General features: G+C 42.2%; 2 protein-coding genes across 5 annotated transcripts; one reads left to right on the top strand and one right to left on the bottom strand.

Annotated features, from left to right (window-relative positions):
- Positions 1 to 376: 376 nt before the first annotated feature.
- On the bottom strand, positions 377 to 24836 carry LOC117584756 (transcription factor HNF-4 homolog). 4 transcript variants are annotated; one of them, XM_034273857.1, is made up of 7 exons: positions 23499 to 24836; positions 19711 to 19854; positions 2355 to 3305; positions 2147 to 2284; positions 1835 to 2071; positions 1112 to 1771; positions 378 to 1045 (listed from the first exon to the last, which is right to left on the bottom strand). In XM_034273857.1, exons 2-7 carry the CDS (start codon positions 19802 to 19804, stop codon positions 999 to 1001), a joined length of 2127 nt encoding a protein of 708 aa, XP_034129748.1. In that variant the 5' UTR covers positions 19805 to 19854; positions 23499 to 24836; the 3' UTR covers positions 378 to 998. The 4 variants fall into 4 exon arrangements, with proteins under 4 accessions (XP_034129746.1, XP_034129748.1, XP_034129749.1 ...); XM_034273855.1 differs by lacking the exons at positions 19711 to 19854; positions 23499 to 24836 and adding an exon at positions 3945 to 4146 and having other exon boundaries at positions 377 to 1045; XM_034273858.1 differs by lacking the exon at positions 23499 to 24836 and having other exon boundaries at positions 19711 to 19858.
- LOC117584758 (catalase) lies at positions 21090 to 22636 on the top strand. Its single transcript, XM_034273859.1, has one exon. The coding sequence runs from the start codon at positions 21091 to 21093 to the stop codon at positions 22609 to 22611; it is 1521 nt and encodes a 506-aa protein (XP_034129750.1). The 5' UTR covers position 21090; the 3' UTR covers positions 22612 to 22636.
- Positions 24837 to 24860: the final 24 nt, after the last annotated feature.

Raw genomic sequence — 24860 nt, forward strand, 5'->3', positions numbered from 1 at the left:
AAAGGAAGTTAAGCCAGAGAGGAAAAGAAAGAAGCAACCTCCCGGTGTGGCAATACCTTAACTACGAAGGCATTCTGTGGTCGATTGGCTGCATGAATTTCGTTGACTTATCCTTAATCGTGTGCAATCAGATTGGTTGGCAGAACTCTCCCGATTCTCAAAATATGCCAAATGAGTTTTCCAACTATTAAATTTCGAAGTGTGAGGAGTCGGACTAGGCCAGTCTGTAATCCATTGTTATGCCGATTTATTGTAACCGACATGATCGGGAGATCACACAAAAAACAATAAGAATAGTGTTTTTTATAGTTATTTTTGTATACAAGACTCATTCCGCTATAACTTATAATGCAAAAAATAATTAGAATACAATTTTGATTTTGTTTTTTTATTCATTCAGCCATCTTACAGATAATGTTTGTGTATTTTATACATACTCATACAGTACAAATATTTCTTCGCTTAGCTTTATAGTTTACTCGTATTTTACACACATTCAGCGCATATTCTAGACAACACCCTAACCTAAACAATATATTGCATGGCCTGTACGAACTGTACGCTTTTGTGATCGTTGCAGACGCACAAGGATAAAGAAGGTAACGTAACCAAATAACCAACAAATTCAGTACATGCTAGATGTGGGTGTTTACATGTATTAAATGGTGTAAATAATATGTTTTATATCATAGTAATAAAGTTCTTGAGCAAAATATTGACTCCAAAAATAGATTGCAACTGCGTTAAACGTTTACAAATTAAGCAACAATTTCCAAAATACCTACTTAAGAGCTAATCAAAAAAGTATCAAAAAGGTTTCAAGGCATAACAACAATTAAGTAAGCTTTTCATTTCATTTCTGTATAGCACTTGGTGGGGGTTTGGATTGGATTGTACAGCAAGAGGGGGGCCTGTATATGTGGGGGGGTTGGTGGAATAATTCCTATTGCATACTGCCTATTGCACCAGTAGAGTCTTATCGTAATAAGAAGCGAAGCTTAGTATCCCGTTTCCGGTTCCTGCTTCAGCGTCATGCGACAGGGTTCTGCAACGAGCCATGAAAAAACCATCTTAGATACATGATTTAGGTCCAATTTGTGAGTAGACTCACCCATGCCATAGCCAGACGGTGCCGTCAGCAGCTCGGGAGGGCGTATCTTGAGCGGCGTGCGCCGCAACAGCTCCTCGGCGCTGCTGCCCTCGCTCCGATTGTACTCGTTCAGCGTAATGTCAGCAGGATTGCGCAGGCCCAGCCCGTCGACCGGCGACGTGACCGTTCTTTGGTACGGATGCATGCGCTGGGGACTATGGTGTGGCTGCAAGGATGCCGACGTCCGGCTGCCATTGTAGTGCTTGATGGCTGCATCCATATAGGGGCTGTCCTGCTGCTGTTGCTGCTGCTGCTGATGAGACGTGCTCTGCAGCTGATGCTGTTGCTGTTGTTGTTGTGACTTGGGGCTGTTCAAGGGCGGCGAGATGGAAGCCGGAGCGACAGCTGTGGGCGTGGAGGAGGATGAGGCTGCGGCAGCGGCTGCTGCCGTACTGGCGGTATAGGCCCGGAACGAATCATCATTGTTGTTGCCCTGGATAAGGGCCTGTATGTGCTGCACGTCCAGGTCGAGGGCCTGCGAGGCGGCAATGGTCGCCGAAGCCAGCGTGTCCAGCGTGGAGTTTACTTGGCTGCCATCCAAATTGGTGGCGTGGGTGGGGCTCTGATAGTCGTTGGACTGATTGGGTGGCGACAACGGCAGCGGATTGTCCGCCAGTTCTCCTGTGAAAACGAGAAGATAATCCAAATTAGGTTCAGTTTTTGGGTTGATCAGTTAGAACTTACCACCCAGGAGCATCTCCTGCAGCAGGGAATCGATGTGGGCCACGCCAAAGATCTTGGCGAACTGTATCTGCTCGATCATCTGCCAGGTGATGGACTGCAGGACCGGCAAGATGAGCAAAATCTCACCGAAACGACCGCGTGACTCGTACTGCCGATCGGATATGTAGTCCTCGAGATTGTTGAGTATCTGGTGGCGCAGCGACTTGATGCGATGCGGTTCATTCAGGCCCTTGGCATCTGTGAAGGAAGAGTAGAGGGTAGGGAGTGGATGGTTACCCAACACAAATCCAAAGAGAACTCTCAACAACTCACTTGGATCGAAGAAGACCAGCGCCTTGATGCAGGCGAATTCCGTGTCGTCGATGCCAATGTCCCGCATTACTGTCACCAGTTCGTCGATGATGCGGGCGCCAATCCGCGATATGTCCAAATTGGGCGACACTCCAGCATCTGCAAAGCATAGAGAGAGGGGGGTAAGTAATGGATGGAATGCAAGCAGGAGTGTGTGGGAAGTAAGTACCTGGACAGTGCCTGGTGATGACACAGTTGTTGCTCAGCAACAGGACGTCCTTCAGGTGCATCGATCGCCGTGAGAGACCCAGGAGCAGATGCTCACCGGCATGTGCGCGCAGTAGGGCCACCTGATCGTCCAGCTGCAGCTCATTGAAGGCTGGTATCTGCTTGGCCCACTCCACGAGGGTGAGCAGCTGTTGCTTCATCGACTCGCAGACATCGTTGATGCTGGCAAACTGCTTGGTCGAGAGATCCTCATTGATGTTCGGCTCCATGGCGGCGCCCGCCTTCGACTGCCGTGACTCGTTCTCTGCCTTTACCAGCGAAATCACAGAGAGCCCATTGCCCGGGTCCGGGTCATCGTTGGAGGTGCGACGGCAGCTGATCCTATCCCGCTCGTTTTGCACCGCCTCCTTCTTCATGCCCGCCTTGAAGCACTTCCTCAGGCGGCAGTACCGGCACTGGTTCCTCTTGTCCTTGTCCACCACACAGTTCCTCGAGAACCTGCATGTGTACTGGTGGTTCTTGCGCACGCTCCGCCTGAAGAATCCCTTGCAGCCGTCGCAGCTGGAGGCCCCATAGTGCTTGCCCGTCGCTCGATCTCCGCAGATGGCACACACCGTAGGGGATTGCGCTTGCTGCTGCTGCCCCTGGAGCTGTTGCTGCTGACTGGTGGCGCCACCGATTCCAGCTCCACCGCTGCTGCTGCCGCCCCCGCTGTGGTTGTTGTTGGGCGAGTACACGTTGTTGTTGTTGCTGGGGGTACCGCTTCCGACGCCATTCCCGTTTCCGCTTCCATTGCAGAGCGCAAAGTTCTCGCTGCTCTGGTTGCTGCTGTTGCTCAGGCCCAGCCCGACGCCATTGGGACTGAGGGCGTGGCCGATGGGACTGTGGGGCTGCGATGCCGGTGGATAGCCAGAGGCCAGGGCATCCGCGTGCATAATATGGCTTTCCGATTCTGTGAAATGATCAAGGCAGCAGAAAGTTAGTACTAAGTTTTGGATGCTTGGGATCATTTTATATTTAATTCTGGCAGTATGCTTTAAACTTCGCTTGATCAGCTTTCAGAGCTACTGAGCTGGTCCCACTCATTTACATAGTTCTCTTAAAACCTTTTACAGATTTACAGTTACTGACTTGAGCTTCGAAGGGTAAGCGCCGCAGACGCTAAGGCTTGGCATCCATTCTCATAAATTTACAGAAATATGCATCAGTGCTTTCAAAGCCTATTACGGTTGCTAATTAAGTGCTGATTAAATGTCACCATCAGCTGTATTTTAATACAGTTTCAGATCCATACTAGCTGTTTGAATATTTAGTTTGGACACATTGAAGTGATCCTTACTCTTTGTACGTAAAAGTTTTAGAATCACTTTTCCCTTCTTCCTACGCAAATTCCTCTACACAGTTTTTGATTCGTTGGATTTCCAGTTTCTTTCCATACAATAAGCAATAATAATTATACATTTACACATATACACATGAACATGTTCACTTGTCTGTGAGGTGTGTGTGTCTATCATAGTTAAAAATTGCAAAAAAATAAATCGCGCAATAGCAACAAACAAAAACAATTAAAATTCCAACAAAAACACACCATCACTTGAGGCCGTATGGCTGGCGCTGCTGTCGCGTCTGCGTCGACGTCTTCTGGTCAACGACGCTGCAGCTGGCACCGCCACTGCTGCGCTCTCCCCCGACTTGCCACGCAACAGAATGTTGCCACCGCTGGGGGCAGCGCGATCGCGACTAGAAATTTTAACTCTACCGGACTTGCGCACCATTTTAGTGCAACTGATTAGTGGAAAACACGACGACAAAAGCGCTGCGCTCGATCCCCATCGCAAAGCCCCAACGCCGCACACGCCATCGTCGTCGTCACACCATCGTATGTTGTCTCTGCTCCTCAGAGAGCGGCTCAAACAGAGACAGAGAGACAAAGAGAGAGAGTCTGAATGTGTGTGCGTTAATCGACGCCTAAATCAATTCAACTGTGTTTGCATATCGTTTCATTATGCAGGTCTTCCCTCTCTTTGGATACCCTTGCAGACACTACTTACACAAAACGTGTATAACGAACGGGAAGCACTCCGTAAGACCTAGATAACAGTTATGTATGTTTTTAATAAAGTTGAAAACTCCCACATCGAAGTAATATAACTACAGCACAATAACACTATTGCTGACATATTTAGCTACCATGTAATGATCTGCAAGGGTATCAGTTCTATCGGCCACCGTGGATAGCATGTCTTATTTTCTCTCTTACGCGGACCGGAGAGAGAGATTCAGACTTGGCGCACACGCGAGCGGCAGAGACAAGGCAGAGAGACAAGATAGAAATTCAGCAGCAAACGAGACAGACAGAGACAGAGACAGTGGCAGAGGCAGCAAATAAACAAATAAATAAATAAAGAGAAAAAAGCCGGCTTTAATTTGGACATCGTTATGGTTGGTGAGTGCGTGTGTAGAAAACACAACAGAATAAAAATGTATAGAAAAATACAAGCACCTAAGTAAAGGTACCCTTTCCAATCGACTACTCTCACGACAACTATATACATTTGTATGTATGTACATATGTATATGATAACTTTATTATATTTTTGACACGTATTTAGCTTTTTTCAGCTTAAGTAAGACTTTTTACAAAAACAGATGATATTTTATAAAAGTGGCAAACACCTGCTTTGAACGATGATACTCTCTGCAGGGAGCTTCGAAATAGACAGAAAGATTGAGCGCGAGAGAGCGACACGAAAAACGAGAAATACACGACACGAGCAAGCCGAATAACAACAAGTAGAAGAAGAAGAAAAAGGGGAGAGGCGGTAAATAGTTGCTTTAATAAAAAACAATCAAAATTCTGTATTATTTTAATGCACGCAACAAGTTTGTGTACAGTGGCCGACAAGCGCAAGATTTTACTCAAAATATTTTGGCCTTACTAAATTGATGGATAAATATTTACTGTTTCAATACACTTTTCGCAAATTAGCACTTCTGTTTAAAGATTCCCCAGACGGTTAATTGGTTGAACCGATCACCCACCACGCCCACCCGTCACGCTCACACCGTCACCCCTAGAATCTTTGCAAAATCAATCATATGCTCAGAATCAATCCGTAGTGTAGTGGCGTTCCCTCGAGGCCCACAACAGAAATAAGAGCGGACACATTCGGGTAAGAGAAGTTTAAGTAAAAACCTAAAAACCAACAAGCCCCCAGAGGAACCATTCTTATCACCTGGTTGGTCTTTTTATCACAAAAATACCAGTTCTGAAAACTGCAAAAAGACAAAAACAAAAATATGCTCGTCCTATCTTTTCGCACATAAAACTTTCTCGCCATTTCTCACACTCTTTAGCTGGCCTCTCTCCCTAGTCTCTCTCTAGTAAAACAGGCCCCGGTGTAAGTTTTTTTCTGCCATGTCACCGTTAGAGCTCAGTTTTTTCATAGAGTTGCTGCGTCATCGTTAGTATTGCAAAAATGTTGTTGTTGCCTCTGCTGCTGCTGGCGATGTTTATACTTGAGTGGGGGCATCGCCGCAATCATAATCTCAGATTAGAAAATATCGGATTCTGAATGGTTTTGAAGGATTCATTCGATCACTCACACTGCCTGCTGCCACAAATAGTGTGGTTTATGGTCGTTCATAAAACGAAAGAAGCAAAATACATATACATATGTATATACATATTTATTTACACATGTCTATGTGTTATTCGATTTCCAAGTACTCGTGTTTCTGCGCTGATAAGAGGCAACAACGTTTATGGATGAATGCATTATCGTTAAGCACCTGGGTTCTCAAATGAATCAAAAACAAAAAGAAAACTGATCTACATATTCATACCAGTGGTGTATTTTTATAGTATTTCTACTTATTTGAGCGTGTTGGCTATTAAACTCAATTTGCTTAATTAATTTGCCCAACACATGCGGACGACGAGCCCCCAAAGCCCCCCAAATAAAGTATAAATAAATAAATCGAGAGAGCGGATCCGGAATAAAAGAGAATACCGAATACTTCACGCTTCCATGTTAAATTTCATATTTATGGATTTACTCGTACATATTTTTCTGTAGAAGTACAAGCCTCTGTATACCCTCATGTTTTTCGTTGAAGTTTATTCATTATCTCAGAAGAAGTAATCTTTGAAAGAAAATGATGTGTCCCACAGAGCTATACACTTTTGAACTGCTCCTAAGATAACAAAACTTTAGCCGCCTCAACTTATTCTTATCATTAATAGATCAAACTTAAAATAAAAGATTGATTTTTCTAGAATGCGGACTAGATTATTTGTTGTATGCCTTTTAAGGGAAATGCTAAAATTATAATACCCTTAGCTGGAGAGAAGAATAACATATTCAAGCATGTGTAACTAATTTATGTATATTCTAGATACCCGCACATATTGACATACACACCTAAATGTGTATCCAAATATTATTTTTTAGTCGCCCATGGGTTGGGCGGTGGAAACTTTGGTCGAACTACGCAAAATTTGTGTTTATTTATAGCTGAAATTGTTTTTGTTCGCTCAAAATAAGTTTTGTTTTGTGGAAACATGTGTATATTATTTCGGATGGAAATAAAATGCGAGCAAAATTGGAAACAAAAAGCAAAGAGAGAATTTGTTGATCGGTGGTCAATGAATTCATTTACATTCAAAATTATCCGAGTATTTATTTGCAGCTTAGTACCATATCAGACGAACAGATATGCAGGAACACGTGTAGTTTGTTTGTCAGCAAATTAGTCACCCGAACACTGGACAAATTTAATTGATAAGAGCACATGGAATGTTTCCATTATGATGCGATATGAATTTGACAAAGAACAAAGCAACTTCTTCTACTGCTTCTACACTGCTTACAAGAAGCAATAAGGAAGCAATTCTTATCCATATGTAATGATATTTGGTAGATCGTTTGATAATCGTTTGATAATCGATGATCGTTTGTTTTCACTGTACAGCTGTGTGGTACATATATTTATAGATGATCGTTAAGACCCAGACGGATCTGTTGAACTTGATCCGAAATATATATTATATATTTATTATGAGGTCGTAATAAATATAGTATGAATACTCTTAATCGTTCGCTGATCTGTTAGGTTTTGGGGTCGAGCTTTTAAGTGATTGAATGACTAAAGTAGGTAAACGATTGATTAAGGAAGTCGCACACAGAATCTGGAAAATCTTGAAAATTGTAATGCAAATTGAATGTCTATGATCGAAGACAGAGAGAGACAGAACAGCAGCAGTTTAACAAAGACCTTAATTATTATTTGATTCATAAAATATTGTGAAACGACTGGCATTAGCCACGTACTACTACATTGTGTGTACTCTTGAATGCGCCTCTTATCCCCAACTCCCCCTCTACGCACACCACAAACGAATTTTATAAGCTCTTATCGGCGGCAGAGCTTCAATAACGTGCCTAACGGCACACCGAAGCTCCCGCTTCCCTCCCCAATGCTGATAGCAGCGGCAAAAAGCTCAATTTTAAATCGAAGAAAAAAAAAACCAAACATTCGAAATCGAAACCGACATGCGACAATCGCAATTAGCGAAAGAACGAAGCAAAGAGAAGAAACCAAAGAAGAGGAGGAGTAGTAGTAGTAGTAAATGGAGAAAAGTGAGTCAGTCCAAGCGATATCAGGCATTGGTATTATTCATATAGTCGTAAACTCACAAAGGGGGTAATATTATCAAAAGAAACATAGACAATTTCAATCTAAATCGAATGACTTTAGCAATTTCGGAGTAGGTGACTACTTATAGAGACAATTCAGAAAACATTTTACATTCGAAAAACTAAGGATTAGGACCGCAAAGAAAAACTATAAATGATATAAAATAATTAATCGAGGGTAACACGCAGTCTTAATTGTAGATCTAGTTGCTGTGCAGCTGTTTGCTTAAATATAAATTGCATGTCAGAGATCAAATTCGGTTGTGATGCAGAATAATGCTAATTGAAAGGTGCACATGGAAGTACATTTATCCATATAATATCAGCAGTCGATTGCACAACTGAGTGCACTCTCTTGGCAACACTGTTGTCTTTTACATCATCATATGATGCTGACATCTCTCCAACTCAGGAGGAGCTACTTAATATAGAATAACCTATGTGGGGGGTGTTCGTTTGGTTCGCATGACCTTTGCCAGATTTTAACATTTTATTACCACGGGGCCTCTCTAATCACTGGCGGACGTGACGATGCGTCTGTAGTTTCTGGGAAAGTTTTGGCGTACTTACTTCCCCCAGTACATACATCATCAGACTCGAACCCGTCGTTGTCTTGGCTCCTCCTGCCAAATCAGTAATCACTTCGGCTCTTAGTACAGTTGCACTCCAACAAATTGTTTGTTTAATATTCCTGGACTGCAATTAAAGCCCCTCATTATACCAGACAGATGCTACATTCTACAATAAATATTGGTTTTATGGATATTACCAGAAACCCCCAAAGGGCCCAACATTGAAGTTTCCATCGTGTGATCCCGCAGAAAGGGAAATTTGAATGTGTGTCGCTAAGCAAACATTTTTGTGGGTGGAAATTCTCTATGAACAACAAATACAAATACTAAAACTAACCTTGGATCAATCAGACCAAGTGTAAACGTTGAGCTCATCCCCAAAGATGGTACTTACGAAGGGTTTTTACATTGGATGCCCCACAATGTCACGTCATTCGCACCAATTTGCTAACGCTTTGGAACGGGAGAGATTCAATCATCTCTCCCTCATGGCGGATGTTTGTGTGAAGCATTAGAAATTGTCAACTGTGTGAAATGTACACAACTTTTTAGTTAGACAATTTGACTTTTGACTGCAAATATCGGTCGATCAAAAGTTATATCTGTCCGATGACCAGACCGCTATGGGGGAAAGGTTAATGCAAATTGGAAATCCCTTAATGCGGTTGTGAAATAATATCAGGCAACTAGTTTGGACCTTTCCAACTGAATGAATGCGATCATTTAGCCTACGAATAAATCTACAAAAGGGTTTTCTTTCCTTATCAGCGTACCAACATTTTGTCTATACTATTCGCGGGCATTCTCTTTCTCTTGTACGTCTCGAGCATCTATGTAGTGCCTCTTGGGAGTCTGTGCATCGTTGGATTTGTACGAGAAGCATTTGGTTTTGAGGTGCCTACTGGCCCCATGCCGTGATCCAATTATTGCACAGGCGACAGACTACAGTAAAATTGTACGTTTTTTTATTGGCTTTATCATTAGTTTTATGACTAATAATTGCGCTTATATTGTCTATAATTAAAATACTGAAATCGTCGTCTCAATTAAATTGTTATTAACAAAAAGTCAAAGCGGCAAAACAGAACACGCTGATATGCCAGAGAGCTGGTTCGCTGCTTGGCTGGCTGGACCAATCGTAATGCCAAGCCGAGAGCTTAAACTATTGTATCTACCAGTACATGTATCTGTATCTGTGTCTGTTACGTGCGGCAGCCATCAAATGCTGCTGAAAGTAAAACTTCTCGTTACTCGTACTTAGAATCGAGTCAAGTGTAATTTCCATTAACTATGTTTGTTATGGTCTTGGTGTCCGTCTGGCCTCTTAATTGGGCGCTAACGTGTTTCAGATACATTTGTATCTACGAATGACAGCCCCCAGGCCCCTCGCAGGCAATTAAACAAATCCTCGCCTTGAACTGCGTATCACGACATTTAGAACTTGACTTCGCTAAGCATCCATTTAATTCATATGCACATAAAGTCGAGCTCCAAATAAAACCCACTCTCGATTTGACCAGCAATCATATAAGTCTCTTTATCCGTGTCTGGGTATTCTTCTCCCAACTCTTCTTATTTGTTTAGACGGGAAATCGTATTATTTCCTCTATCTAACATGCATAGGGGAAATCCACGGACAGTCACAGTCTTTCTCTCAACTGCAAGTCACGATGAACTCAGTGAAACACGGGGAGACTCACTCTTTGCGACTCAGTGGCTCTTGAAAACAGCGATACAAAATCAAACCAAAGCTGCGATTTTTGTCAACATGACCCAGCGCAAAAATGGTCACTGGACCTACCCTAAAAATATGTGTCATATTTAAATATAGATATATTTTTGTGTGAAAGTATTTGAAGATCAAAACACTCTTAAGCATAAACCTGAAGGGATAGAAACATTTGCGGACATTCAAACATAAGCAAAAGAAACCTCAATTGTCGTCAAACCATATTTTATTTATAAATCTTAAGACACATTAAATGCCTATGATTTAGATTGCCTTCGAAGTAAAGTAAGTTTCAATCTATTCGAATGAATTATTAAATATCGTACATAGTAGAGAAAGATTATCTTATGAAATAGCTTGACGAATAAGTAATTTAATGGATTAAGTCAACTTTTTATAAATACCAATGATAAATAGCGATAAATATCGTACAAGCTACCCAATAAGGACACGTGTGGAATAAACTATTAACAAAAGATTCAATCAGTTTTCGTAAACAAAAAATATAATCAGAAAGATAGATTATGTGCACTCTGCAATAATTCAGCTTTTAAAGAAATTCAATTTAATCTTTTAAGAAAATTTATGATGCCCAATCACTCCGTTGCTTAGGTTAATCATAATCTTTATGTGTCCAGAGCTAAGCTTTGCTAGCTTTATTTGGGAAGATATTGAGCATGTCAATCCTAAGCACAAGTGCACAATTAAGATATTACTTCCGGTACATTCAAAATATGGCTTATCGTCGTTTGTTTTTTTTTGGGGTGTGATTCTTTCAAGTGTTTAATACTAAAAAATCCAACTAACTTTTGACAATGCTTATCGATAACTATTCGACTGTAGATCGTTGTTGGTTCTCAAGTGGTACCTTTCGGTACATATGTACGTAGTTCGTAGAGATATGCATGCAGTGGCTACGGTGGCTAGTATTTCCGGTTATATCAAAGTTGGAACCAGTGATTAGTTCTATAAGGTAGCTGAATAATTAAAAAAAAATTAAGTACACACAGCACTTGCAGTTGTCGTTGAAGTTCTCCTCTCTATCATTCCTGTTTTGCTACGAAGTGCTCATCACCTTGATCGGTGGTTGGATAGAGGATAGAGCGGATAGAGCGGATAGCTCTCCATAGAGGTATCAATAATTCCATTGTGTTGAGAACAGCAATTAACAATTAATCAAAGCATTCGTGTGTGATACTACATCGAATCAGTTTACAATGTTATTAATTTTTGGTTGTGTGTTTTTTTCCGTTGATCGACCCCCTGGCCTCTTGCTTGACTGACCCAATCATAGGCTCATGGAGGCAGTGAGGAATTTGCAAAAAGATGTTGGGTTAGAGATAAAGATGCTTCTATCTCTTGACTGGTAATCACGAAAAATGCCCTCAAAAAAAGCTGAAATAAACAGGAACATATAATTTAATGTTCATAATCTGTAATTGTACAACCAGATGGAACACACACTTTATAATCGCATACTCGTACTTGCAAAATAAAAAATTAAATCATAGAAGCAGGAAAAACGTACTTGAAACGAATCTTTGCCTACACTACAGAAGACTGGATATACACTGCAAAACAGAATTTAAATCTAAATTAGAAGGAAGGAACATTTAATGGATAGCTTAATGGAAAGACAATCGTGTGGACAAAAAGATGAGCAGTAAATCGAATTATTGCTGAAATTTAAGGACTATCTTCTCCTGGCAATAATCCTATTGTCTCTCCATTGCACAATCCAGTGGTACCCTCTTTCAGGGTACTATGTACCCGTACCTCTAATATTTTACAACGCAAATTGCCCAATTCTGTTGTTTTTTTACTGTTTGCTGCGTGTGGGTCTTTCTTCTTTGCTGTTGATGGAAGGAATAGGAATCTTATCGTCTCTCGGATGCACAACGATGGCACACATGAAAATCATAATCGTTGATAAGCATTGCAATAAAGTTGTTTTTATTGTTCGCGGTGATCTGATAAAGAACACCAACCATTCTGATAAACACAAAAATGGTCGCCGCAATCAAATGAGAGGCATGTGCATGCATAATAAGTACTCTCACTTATCTGATATGTCAGCTAGATAGAGCCCCGCACAGATCGGGAGGATGAGCCAGAGGATTGCATTGAAACGGATGTCTTGATGGAGGATCACCTGATTTTCGGTACAAATTGTTTTCGATGTTGTCATGGACGCAATTAAATGTATCTTATCAGAGAGCCATTCAAATCAGAAACGATTAAAAAACATTCGCCATTCCCGACTAGCGGACACCCTCCAGAGTGCGTCTTACAAACGATCAGGATCGATTAGATCCTGAAATGGCTTTAGTTAATTTAGTGTGGCTCTTGAAACAGTAGGAAATAATGAGATTCCCAGATGAGCAAGGCTTTCGTATACCCCACTTGAAGGCTTTTATGATCCACAAACACTTTTCACCATGACTCGTTGGAAATATAGAGTTGTAGCAATCACACTCGACGGGGATCCTAATTAATCTCAGCCATAATCCATAGTTTTTTTTAGGTAATATTACTGCCCGCAAACATTTGAATGTGAACTTTCTCTAACCTCAGAAGGTTTGAAGTGGTTGGGTGTGCCAAAGTGGAAATCATTTGACTCGTTGAGGATTTTAATAGATTTTTAATTGAAATTTGTTTAGAATTATCTCGTTTTTGCTGGGATAGGGCTTGAATCTGCAATCTTTACTACAAAAAAACCCTTCCCAATCTATTCGCCAAAATTGTGTCCACCGAATTTTTCGATAGTTCTTTCGCAACCATAACTTCAACCCCACCTATCTGTTTTTCGATAGCATTGCCCCTCGCCCCCACTCACCCATCATGTGCAGAAGGTTCTCCTCCAGGAGGAAGGCATCGTCGTAGCTTGAATTGGTCAGATTCTCCGTTTTCATATTCAATAAACTGGGCAACATTGAGGCATACATTTAGGAAGCGTTAATCTTTACGTTTCTTTGGGTTCTCAGAATAGATTTTACAACAACCGATTAGGGATTAAAACGTGTGGCAAATAAAAGCTCAAAGCCGCGAGACTTTGTGGGGCGACAATGAGGTAAATATTGAAAAGTCCTTCACACTCTTTTGCAAATTGATTTTTTCACCAATTTATTTGTTGCTGTTGCTGTTGCTGCGGCTTTTTGTTGCACATTTTTTTATGTTTTTTGATAATTTGTTCCTCGTAGTTGTTGGATTTTATTTTTACTCGGTGTTTTGTGTTGTTGCTGTTGTTTTTTTCAGCTAAGGTGAGGGGCCATAGACACACTTAAGTAAAGTTAAATATTTGCACAAATTAAAACCGAAAATAGCTGAAGCGATGAGAAAGTTTAAGGAGAATATACACACTGGTAGGGAAACACCGACGGCAATTGCTTCGATGCGATACGATATTTACATATGGGTTTGTCGAGTTGTAGGAATGGATGGCAGGCAGAGGCGGTGCATAAATAAATAATGCAAAACGATCGACCGAAAAAAATGTTGGCAATGCAAAAAGGAATATCACAGTCCTTTCTTTCAAGTCAAAATGTTCACTCCTTTCGGTATTTTATTTCTCTATATTTTTTTTGTTTAAGCCACGAAATCTACCGGCGTTTCTCAGTGGATCAGGAGGTGGTGGTGGGGGAGCCTGCGGTGCTGCCTCTGCGGGCTGTATGTATTATTACCGCCTAGTGCAAAACACTGACTAAACCTCAAATAATGTTCTCAACACGTACTAACTGTCTTAATATTATTTGTTGTAGATATAGAAGCCGACGCCAGCGACACCAACACCGAGACACCGACACCAACGAAGCCAGCGGCGGCGACAACGAAAGCTCCAGAGAGGCGACGGACGAGACGATCAACGGGGAATTGGCTCGGTGTCCGCTCACTCGCTCGTGTCGCTCTGCGGGGCCCGCCAGCGAAGTTCGCATAAACTTTAATAAACATTATTACACCTACTATGCCCCTCGCTGTTGTTTTTACCTGCTGCATTCGGACGCACTCGTACTCGTCTTGGCAAAAATATTGTTAACAGTTAATACAACAGTTCGGATCGGATCGGATCGGCCGCTGGTTCGCCGCCTCGGATCATTTCGGATCGCTGCTTCGTACCCTCCTCTTATCGGCAGAGATTAAGCGCGCTCCTATACGACTACTACATAGATTCTATATGTATATAATTCAAATTGTTTAATGGCCCACTAAATGTACATACGTACATATGCATATATAAAGCCGTATCTGTGTATATAGAACGCGTAGATTTGTCTGTGGCTTTGTATGTTTTTTGAGCTTTCATTTAAATAAATATAGTTTTTATTTTTTGTTTTCTTTTTCAACAGTTTTCAAAGATTAAACAGTGTTAAAGCACTTAGGAAAGAGTCAAAGGGGCAAGTGGGGGGCGCATATCTCAAACATAGTATTGAATTATCCCAAGCTTTGCAGAACTTTCAATGCGAAAAAAGTTTACAATTAGGAAGACATTTTTATACTCTCTAAAGGAATCAATGAGCTGTAATTTTACAACAGGAAAGACAGTGAACTGTTAGGAACTTCTATATCAGAGCTTTATAAATATTCTTTGGGATGTTATCAACACTTTTGGGATCTACGAATGTTCTATGTTCTATTCTATACTTTTCCCTGAAGATCCCATTAAAATCATATATCTATTGAATACCTTCTCCTGTTAAGCCATTTTCCACGAGCACTTGCATCTCTCTGCCTGTCTCCTAGAAAAGCATTTTCCACTATTGGTACATATTTGTGGATCACTTCACTTTCAGCTTAACAAACACAGCAGTCGGGGGGCTCTCCGTCTGGTGTCTGGTATCTCCTGCTCCGTACAGCCAGCCAGGCCATTGCTTATCAAAACCGGAGCTGCAGCCTCGTCGCCACAGACAGCGATAGACAGAGACAGGGAAAGAGAAAGATAGCTAGATGCCAGTAGCAACAGGCGGAGCAGAGCAGCACTCTTCGTATAATAGGTCGCTGTTATTGTTGATACATGTAAGAGTATGTGCATATGTAAAATATAATATTGTAGTATCTTTGGTGTTGTGTCGATTAGTAAGCGCCTTAAGCTGGGCCAAGCTAAGCCGTTCAAGGCACCCTGCTTATCAGACAGTCGAACAGAGAAGTGTTGCATGTAACGGAAAGCAGTTCTTCAGAGAATCCCTATAGATAGGATCGATGGCAAGTTCTTCAACTGCTTTTGTTTTGGTTTTGTATGTGAATCAATTGAATATAAATTCTTGCCATCTCTTTCGCATGCACAATCGCAGAGTCTCTGTCATTCCACTGTACTCGCCGCACTCGTACTTTATACGGCGGAATTTCTGTGACGAAACGGAGCTCCAACCACACACCAGCAGCAGGCCAGACCAGACCCACTTATTGTGTACACTCGTTCGTTTTTTGTGTACTTTGCTTTCATTCCATTTCATTTCGCATGCCCCGCCGATTGGCGTCATCGTCAACATACACCATCATCATCATCCTCGTCATCGTCATCATTGTGATCGTGATCATGATCGTCATCATTGCGGAAACGTGATGGAATTATGGGAGCATGGTAGTGTGATATTCACACACTGCACTTTACAAAGGGGAATTACAATTTAGAGGATCAAAACGGGGCAAAATAATTCGAAATTCAACATGATCTGCTGTAATGAATCCTACTTTGTTGTCTGTTAAAAAGTTCCCTCTTGCAGTTGCCTTTAAGATAGAGTATTTCTATTTATTTTTCTAACTCAAACAGTTCTTCAAACACTTCACTTTGCAGGGAATTGTGATTTATAGGATCAATATGAACTAGGCAAAATAAGTGTCTGATATTTAATGAACACAGTCTCCCCTTTACAGAATTCTTCAGAGTGCGTATCCAACAGATCTTTCTTTCTTTTATTTCTCCTTGAGATTAAATCTTATAAATATCTCTCTCTCTCTCTCATCTGTACTCCGCTTTTCTCTCACATACTCTCATGTCGTGATTCTTTCGCATGACCTCTGTTTTGTTGCAGCAAAAACATCATCCAGATGACGCTTATCCCTCTCCACATGGTGGTTGAGTGGTTGCATTAATTGCAATTACAAAATGTGTCGCCCCCAGATACATCTATATATATGTAAATATATATGTACAAAAGTATCCCTTATCTGTGGTTTGTTTATGGAGAAATACGATCATTATATGACGCATATGTTTTGGTTTGAAACAACACCGATGATCCGTACCGATCAGAACTATCAGAACCCATTGTGCGCTGGCCGTATGAATGAATGAATCACTCACATATAATAATCCGAATTTGACTCCAATTTGCATTGCATTGGAGGAGAGCTACTGCAGCTACAGAAGAGAGATACTTACACACGTTTCCTGCATGGGGTGTGGTGTGTGCGAAAGGAAAAACTAACATTAACAATAAAATGCATGTCATGTTCAAGGCGACCGGTTGATGGCTGTCGCTTTTCCCCGGCACATGTGTGAGTGCCCCTTGGGGACCCTTTCCAGATTGTCATTTCCAGAGAATTATGGAAAAATTAGCCAAGCCAAACCATCTCCCTCTCACTCTCTCTTTCTCTCTTTCGACTGTCTTTCTGTGTCGTTTTCTTGGGGCATTCGTTAAGTGAATATTGTGCGAAAATTATTATTTTATTTGCATACATTTTTATAGAGAGACAAACACAGCCGCGAAGCAGGCACTTGTGCCTGTGTATAGGATGCACATGTGATTTGCATGTGTTGTTCGTCATCGTTGTTCATGATCATGATGATGACGATCATTCATTGTTGTGTCTTTTTTGCTGACTGTGACATGAATGCAACGACAACACACTGACGATGATGATGAGTGCCACGATGATTATGATACTCATAATGTTTGACTGCAATTTACTATTTACACTTCATTTAGCGGCGACAACTTTAAGTGAAATGTGTCCACATGGCGGCCTGAGTAGTTTGCCTCGTTCCGGCAGTCTCTCTATCTCTCAGCCTCACTGCATCCGTGAGAGATCTCCTGCGTGAAACAATCAGAAAAGCATCGCAATAGTAGTAATAGTAGGGCTGGCCGCTCTAACTAATTGAAAAATGAGCTCAAGTGTGAGGATAGTCGAGCAAGTGGCTTGTGTTGTGTAAGGAGCAAAATCACTCCCCCACTCAGACACTTTACTTCAAGAAGCTTTTCTTTTTTTGAAAAGCTTTCCTTAAGCGCTCGTAGTGCGACTTGAGCTCTAGAGTTTTACATAAGACTAAGGCACGGGTGTCACTCTATGGAGTTGCTTGGAGTATTTTTAAGAGTCTTTTTCCATTACTTAAAATTATGATTTTGGCTTGCATCACACATTAATAGATAATAAATAAATAAATTAGGTAGGATTTACAATAAGCTTCGTGGGAACAGTTGCATAAAGCAAATTCGTTAAAATATTGCTACAAAATTCGGTGAGTTCAATCCATTAAAAGTTAGCTGTGTATTACAATTTTTAGAATTATGTGGGTCAAGATATAAATGTGTTATTGTCACACATAACTCCCCGTTCAAGGGCTAACGAATTGGCCCCCAAAACACCAGGATGTCAATATAAAGAGCACGATTATACCCAGTAGTTATCTGCCGATATGCCTTTCTGAATTGTGAAACCTTTGAAGATACAAAACATATTTCTATTTATCAACACACACACACACACACACACACAGAGATGACGCAAGGCAAGGCCCCCTTCAATTATCTTTTATGGAAATTAATAAATGGCTCAAGCGGATATAAGTTGGAAAAAAAATTCTACAATAAGAAGACTAAAAGAAATCGGAAATATGGGTGCTTTCCGAAGTTTGTCTGCCGTTCATCTAGATATACTTTTTTTTAATTATAAAAAAGCTTGAATCAAAAGAAAAAAAACAGAATAAACTCAATGAATCGAAAGGCACACACACCCCGAAAAGAGCACCCGAAAGCGTAGACAAAATGCAAATCGTATGGAGTTCGCGTCTGGGCGATAACCCCCCGCTATACATATATCATATCAGCCGAAACCGAATCTGAATCCAGAAATATATGTGTGTCCGTCTGTCTGTCTGTCCCTCAGTTGATACGGGGCCTCAGTACCCCTCCGCTGCATAATGCGAGAGCCTCACTGAAGGCAACACCTCCGTTTGGGGTTGTCTTCGAAATCCAAATTAAATACAAAATGAGAGAACGGAACCCCCTTCGTCACTAAGGTGACGCTAGTCCCCAATCGTAGCTTCGTTTCAGAGCTACAGGTACAGCCCAGAGGGGCCTCCCTGTCGCTGTGTTGTGTCTCTATAAATATTCAACGAGTAAAAGCGTTGAGGCTGACGGACACTGGGGCTTGAGGCTCTCGGGGCTTGCTGTTGTGTTTGCCGTTGCGCATATTTAACCCTTGGGTTAAGTTAAACATTACGATTACGTTTTACTTCGCTTAATTTTGTGCGCGTTTTCCCCATGGTTTTCCATACACTTTACAGCACCAGCCCAGCCAGCTCTTACTTTTCCCAATAATTCAATGGAAGTTCTTTTGGGGGTTTCGATTTCAGTTTCTCTGTCTCGATTTTAACTCCCTGAACAGAGCAACGGAGTAGCAGCAGCAGCAGCGGCAGCAACAAGTTTTTTCCAATCAATAAACAAATTATAAACATTTATAATGATTGCAGCAGGGGCTGGCTTATCGGTAAACGAAAAGCAGCTTGGTCTTATCAAGGCCATAAGCGCTCTATTTATAATTTACCTTCTAGCCGTCGAAACGATTAAGGGGTCTCACACTTTTGGCTGCCACACGTGGCACGTGTTTGCCCACAGCAAAAGGTGTGCCGCACGATCTTGCACCTTGAACAGTTATTCAGTTGACGGCAGCCTCAAAACTGATTTGAAATCATTTTTAAATTGTATCATATTTTGCAGCGTTTAATCGGCATGTGAATTATTCAAGGACAATCAAAGAGAAACTATTAAATGAATAGGGGTCAGAAAAGGTCAGAATGGATACATAAAAGAGATTATTTTGCCCGGGATCATTCCGGGATCGATGTGGAAATCAGAAGATGGATCTGTGTTAGAACATAGCTTGGCAGAACCTCGAGCAATTTATTTTTCTGAGTAATCAAAACCTTATAATATAACTTATTTGAAGAACTTATTTGCAAACATTATTTCAGTAAGACAGAAAATATGTGTAACCTTCGGAGAGCATATTAGTGCCAAGATATCTTCGTAGCTCGTATGGGTAAGTCTTTAATAATTCTTTTAGACAACTTTTACTGAATATAAACGAACGAGTTGGTGAACAATATTGCAATCTCCTTTAAGAGTGTCATTCACTTACCAGATTCATGCAGCTCGTGCTCCATTTCCTCCACCTTGTTGATCTTCAATAGCTGCTGTCCATCGGTGATCCTCAGATCTTGTGGATGCTTCATTATATGGTTATAGTTTTAAGATCCAATCACATAGTCAAAGAGTAATGCCCCTGCAATTGCGAAGAGAACTGTCATAAATCAATCAATCCATTAACAGAACGAATTGAACGAACAGAAAATTAAAGTTCCAATGATCGGCCGATAATCGAAAGTGAAGTACATATCCCCATTGGTAGAACTATAAATATTACACACATTGTAGGTGTCAAACAAGTCGAGTGCCTGACAACCAAACGTTTCACATTACAAGCACCAATTGGAGGGCGGGCTCATGGGGTTTACGATCCCATATCAGTGATAGTATGCCAGATACACCTCACCAGGCGCCCATAGCCCACAGAGAGCGGTCTTTATGGCCGCTGTGGGCTATAAACCAAAGCGAAATACACTTTTCCCTGCAGACATGACGTGTGGTGTACCACTGTACAGACTGCCAAAGCAAAAAAGAACCACGAAATCATAATCTTCAGTGGTTTATTGACTAGCAGAGTCACAGATAAAAAGCCACACAATCCCACCTACATTTACGCTACGATAAGTTCTGCCAAAAGAAAATAGCAACAAATAAAATCATAGGTACAAAAAAATGCGCTCTTCTCTCATAATAATGTTTCTGATTATCAGACATTTATTGTTTTTTTTTTTTGGTGCTTTCGCTCTCGAGTGCCAGAACAGCCGATAAGCCTCCCCAGAGGCCTCTCTCACTCTCTGCCGCTCTTATCATGCCACTGACGCAGAGACCCCCTCGTACGCCTTGTTGTCACCTTTGAACGCTCGTGACTGTCGCGAGCCGATCCATGGGGACCAGTCGGTCGGTCGGTTTGTCATTTCATGCGAAAATTGTAGATTGTTTATCACTTTCACTGTCGCCCATTTGGATATTACAGATAAGCTATGGTACGGGCATGAGCATGGGGGAGATGAGCATTGCCAATTATCCAGTAATCCGCAGTGTTGCCATCGTAGCTATTATCGTATTTTATTTATATTACTCTTGGGTATTTAGGGGATTTGCAGTTGAAAGATAGTAAAGTGTTATTCGGCTTCGGCAGCATTTTCTCTTTATGTTGGAACACCTTGCCACCTGCGAAAAATCACAGTTTCCCTTGGGATTGAACTTCAACTTTGTCATTAGTTTAAACATTATAAAACAATCATTCCAATACACAACATCTTCGGTTACAGATCAAATTAATTTTGCAGGAAATACATTCAGAAATTCCACTAGAAAAGTAAATTTCGAAATCCAAAGATCTTGCAGCAGTACTCTCGATACGAAATTAACAATGTGTTCACGCGATCCGGCTTCGAATCAGTTGATCGATTACAAGAATAAGGATTCGGAGGTGCAGAAGGAGTGCACCACAGCCAGCGGTACGCCGGTGGGTGTGAAAGATGCCATCATGACGGTGGGGCCGCGTGGACCGGCTCTGCTGCAGGACTTTGTCTACCTGGACGAGATGATGCACTTTGACACGGAGCGCATACCGGAGCGTGTGGCGTATGCGAAGGGTGCGGGTGCCTTTGGCTACTTCGAGTGCACCCACGACATCACCCGATTCTGTGCATGTTCGCTCTTCGAGAAGATCAAGAAGCGCACGGCCATCGCCATGCGGTTTTCGGTGTCCTGCGGGGAGAGCGGCTCGGCGGACACTGTCCGGGAGCAGCGTGGCTTCGCCGTCAAGTTCTACACGGACGACGGCATCTGGGACATTGTGGGCTGCAACACGCCCGTCTACTATGTGCGGGATCCCTCGCTGTTTCCCAGCCTGATCCACGCCCAAAAGCGGAATCCGCAGACCCATCTGCGGGACGCTGACATGTTCTGGGACTTCATGACACTTCGGCCCGAAACGTTGCACGCTCTGCTGATGTACTTCAGCGATCGCGGAACACCCGATGGCTACCGTCATATGCATGGCTATGGGGCTCATACCTATCGCATGGTGAATCCGAGCGGAGAGAGTTTCTACGTAAAGTTCCACTTCAAAACGGATCAGGGCATCAAGAATCTGGACGCGCGCCGCTGCTCTGAGCTGATGTCCCACGATCCGGACTATTCCATCAGGGATCTGTACAATTCGATCAAGAAGGGCAACTATCCCAGCTGGACTATGTACATTCAGGTGATGCTCAACGAGGAAGCTAAGAAGAGCCGCTTCAACCCATTCGACGTGACCAAGGTGTGGCCCCAGAAGGAGTATCCCCTGCTGCCGGTGGGCAAGCTTGTGCTCGATCGCAATCCAACCAACTACTTCACGGAGGTCGAACAGCTGGCCTTCAGTCCGGCCCACATGATTCCTGGCATCGAACCCTCGCCGGACAAGATGCTGCAGGGGCGTCTTTTCGCCTACGGCGACACCCAGCGTCATCGATTGGGCGTCAACTACATGCAGATTCCGGTCAACTGCCCGTACCGTGTGCACGTGAAGAACTTTCAGCGGGACGGGGCCATGACAGTCACTGACAACCAGGACGGCGCTCCGAACTACTTCCCCAACTCGTTCTGTGGACCCAAGGAGAGCTCCCGGGCTCTGGCTCTGCAGACCTGCTGCCCCATCTCAGGCGATGTCTACCGCTTTATGAGCGGCGACACCGAGGATAACTTCAGTCAGGTTACAGACTTCTGGACCTACACCCTGGACAATTGCGGACGTAAGCGCCTCATCCGTAACCTGTCGGAGCACCTGTGCGAGGCCAGTCAGTTTCTGCAGGAGCGTGCCATCAAACTCTTCACGATGGTCCACTCGGACTTTGGTCGCCTCATGACCGAGGCCCTGAACACGGCCAGGATCTCCAAGTTCTAACTGCTGTTTCATATTTCTAATAAATGTTTATCGTCAATGAACTTGTAGCTCCTTTTTGCTTCTTGTTAAGAATCCTTCAAGCTGTTTCCATTGCATACTTTTGGGCCTGCAAAAACCTTGCTTTGGCAGGAATGTTTTTGCATATGAGAATATTTCTCTCTCCCTTATCTGATTACCTAACAAGAGCTGATCAGTTTGTTGTGCTTATCCAAGCCAAGCCACACACACCCTCAATCTGACATGGAGATGAGAGATCTATCATTAGCTTGCCGCTCTGTTTACATGCGATACACGTGGCCCACAGGTTTCTATGGTTGAATGCATGTCTATGGCTACTACTATCTCCGGATCTGTCTGTGTACAGTGCGTTACAGAGCTTTAAAACGAAGCTTGCAAGTCGATCAAGTTTTAAACAGCCAATAAATAACATTTTTTTTTCTTTCTTTGCTAAAATGCTTTTTTAATTTTCGAAATTTCTCTATTTTGTTTTTTTTACTGAGATTCATAGCAAATAAAAGTATAGCTGCTGAAAGTTACATCAAATGTTCACTGTACCTAGGGATGGCTTAAACCTTTTCATTGAAATTCACCTTGAAGTTCTTTCGATTTATAAACTATCAAATATATATTTTCAAACTGTCGCGTGCCACCACGTAAATGTCATGTTCGAATGATTGTAGCCCATGTAACCATGTACCGCACTGTAGCACTGTAGCCCCGTATGCCTGGATTACTCTCCCCTTAATCTTTATTACCGATTTATTACCCAAAATGCTTACATATGTTTGTTCCAACAAATAAAAAACAAATAGGCGAAAACAAAAAAGAATTTGAAAAGTTCTTCCTACTAACGGGTTAGTGACTCCCGCTATGAATCAAAAACTTACTCAAAGCAGTCGTCTTTTTCTCTGTCTGTTTCTATCTTTCGGTCAGACAGAGAGTTCTAACTGGCGTTGTAGCTGTATGTAACTGTGGTTGTTTTTTGTGTTGTTGCTGCTGCTGCTGGGCTTTTATCAGCTTTTGTTAGCGTTATTGTTGTGGCTGTAGTCGGTGCGCTGCTTTTGAGCGCATGAATGAAAGCGAAACAGACGTGAGAGACCAGACCCAGACAAGCACACTTGTTGATTTCTTTATGTGATTCGGGCTCAGTGGCTCGTTATAATTAAAGTCGCTGCCGGGTATGGTGTTTGTTTTTGTTTGTTTTATTACTTTGATTTTGTTGAACTTTTATTATTGTTGTCTGGCTTTTGGCACTTTAATTTTTAATTTTTATTGCACTTTTACACTTTTTGCTGCTTTGGCTGCTGCTATTTCTATGGATATGGCTGTGTGATATTCATCTCTTGCGTTTAATTAAAATCCGGAGAAAGAGCAGACGGAGGATTGCACACACACACTTGTAACAGAATGATTTTGTTCCAGTTGTATAACTGTATAACTGGGCCGCACTGCATATTCATTTATATCAATCAAACGGGGCAAAATAATATGTACTTTAATATTTGTTGTGTTTTTTCTGGCCTCTGCGCCGCCGTCTTCGAACGTCACTTGACTCAACTACGGCTTCGGTGAGGGTCCGTTATAAAAGCGACCAGCGCCAAACGACAGAGAGTCGGTCGCTCTCACTTATCACTCTCTTGCTTTGTGCTCTGTGGTGCTCGCTCTCAGAGCAGCAGAGCGCTCTCCTGCCGCTGCCGCTGCCACTTCTGTTGCTGCATTAAAATGTTACGTATTTGTTTTTGCAAAACAAATAACATAACAAAATATGATTTTATTTTATTGTTTTCATATGGTAATTCATGGCATTCATTGAGCATGTATCTGTGCTCTCTTCGCTAAGGCGCTCGGCTTATTCCACTATCTTTTGCCGTTTCTCCAGACTAGTTGGGGAATGTCATACTACTGGAATAGTACAGTTGATTGAACCCGCTGACACTCTCAGACACTGGCACTCTCGCATTACACATTCCTCACGACTGACAGAACGACAGAGCTAGTCCATCCGGCAGACCCAACATTCGATTCGATTCAATTTGGCGACTGAAATCAAAGTCGCCAATTTGGCCAGCGGGGGTCAAATATTATTAACAAAACACTCCACTCACACACGCGAGCGAGCGCACAAACACGGATAAGGGAACGCGTGTGTCGCAGTCGAAAATTACATTTTATTGTCTCAACTAAAGTTTAAACGGAGCTGGTGGCAGAAATAGCAACAAATACTATTACTGCGAATGATTGTGACGAGA

This window comes from Drosophila guanche, unplaced genomic scaffold (genome assembly GCF_900245975.1).
Source record: "Drosophila guanche unplaced genomic scaffold, DGUA_6, whole genome shotgun sequence".
Classification (NCBI taxonomy): domain Eukaryota; kingdom Metazoa; phylum Arthropoda; class Insecta; order Diptera; family Drosophilidae; genus Drosophila; species Drosophila guanche.